At 36.6% G+C, this 1,359-nt stretch overlaps 1 protein-coding gene across 1 annotated transcript in view; it reads left to right on the top strand.

Annotated features, from left to right (window-relative positions):
• The first annotated feature begins 314 nt into the window (after positions 1–314).
• Positions 315–1,359, top strand: part of LOC106772911 (cytochrome P450 72A15) — a 2,647-nt gene continuing 1,602 nt past the window's right edge. Inside the window, exons 1-3 of the mRNA XM_014659542.2 lie at positions 315–664; positions 752–969; positions 1,044–1,291. Of these exons, the coding sequence (XP_014515028.1) occupies positions 346–664; positions 752–969; positions 1,044–1,291 (785 nt within the window). The 5' untranslated portion in view covers positions 315–345. The remainder of the gene's footprint in view (positions 665–751; positions 970–1,043; positions 1,292–1,359) is intronic.

The raw sequence follows: 1,359 nt of genomic DNA, 5'->3' as shown, positions 1-1,359 counted from the left end.
ATTTTAATTATAATTATATTACTTTTTTAATTTAAAATCATAATTATATTATTATATTATTAAACATCATATCAAATGAATGTGATTTTTTTTAGGCATGTGAAACAAACTTTTTCCTGTGTTATAAAAGTACATTGAGAGTCACCCTTATAAAATAATGTTTTTCTTGTTTTATTTTAATAAATGATTTTGAAAAAGAGTGACCTCGTTGTCATTAATGTCATTATATTATAAATGCGAGGTTCTCGTGGGACAAATTTTCACGTTTTTATTTCTCAAAATACTACACTCTTTTCCATTATATTATCTCTCACCTTAGCCACACACAAACTCAGTACTACACAAATGGTGACTATGGGAGCTTCAGCCATATCATCATCTCTCAATTTCAATCCATCAACATGCGCCATTGTTACTTTCATTGCGACGGTGCTGTTATGGTGGTTCTGGAATGCGCTCAACTGGGTATGGCTGAGACCTAAGAGAATAGAGAGGCGTCTGAAGGAGCAAGGTATCCAAGGCAATTCCTACCGTCCCTTAATCGGAGATATCAGAGATATGGTTAAAATGATCAAGGAAGTCAAATCCAAACCCATGGATCCTCACTCTAATGACATTGCTCCTCGTGTATTGCCTTATGTCGTTCACACCATCGCTAAATACGGTCGATTCTCGTATCACTCTTTTCTGTTTGTTTTATCCGACAATCTTATTACTCTCGAAAATGAAAGCTAAACTGATAACTCTACAGGTAAGAATTCTTTTATGTGGCTTGGACCACGACCAAGACTATTCGTATTGGATCCAGAAAAAATCAAAGAAATGGCTACAAAAGTCTATGACTTTCAAAAACCCGACACAAGTCCACTTTTCAAGCTCCTGGCTTCAGGATTTGCAAATTATGACGGTGACAAGTGGGCCAAACACAGGAAGATCGTGAGTCCGGCATTCAATGTAGAGAGATTGAAGGTTAGTTTGTGGTTTATGTTCACTTTATTATGTGAAGGTTAAGGTTGTTGTATGATTGGTGAAGAATTGAACAGGTTTTAGTACCGATATTTTGCGAGAGTTGTGATGAGATGGTTATGCAATTGGAGACTGCGTTATCTTCGTCCAATGGATCGTCTGAGTTAGATTTATGGCCTTTCGTCCAAAACGTTTCAAGCGACGTCCTTGCTCGTGCAGGCTTTGGAAGCAGCTACCAAGAAGGAAAAAGAGTATTCGAACTTCAAAGGGAAATGCTTCAACTTACAATGACGCTTTTTAAGTTTGCTTTCATCCCAGGTTACAGGTAATACTACATTTACCAACTCTGTGACACGTTCATGGAATTTCACATGATAACAATTTTTTATAACA

Source organism: Vigna radiata, chromosome 9 (assembly GCF_000741045.1).
Source record: "Vigna radiata var. radiata cultivar VC1973A chromosome 9, Vradiata_ver6, whole genome shotgun sequence".
Classification (NCBI taxonomy): Eukaryota; Viridiplantae; Streptophyta; class Magnoliopsida; order Fabales; family Fabaceae; genus Vigna; species Vigna radiata.
The sequence above is the reverse complement of the archived record's forward strand: the minus strand, read 5'-3'. Positions and strand labels throughout refer to the sequence as shown.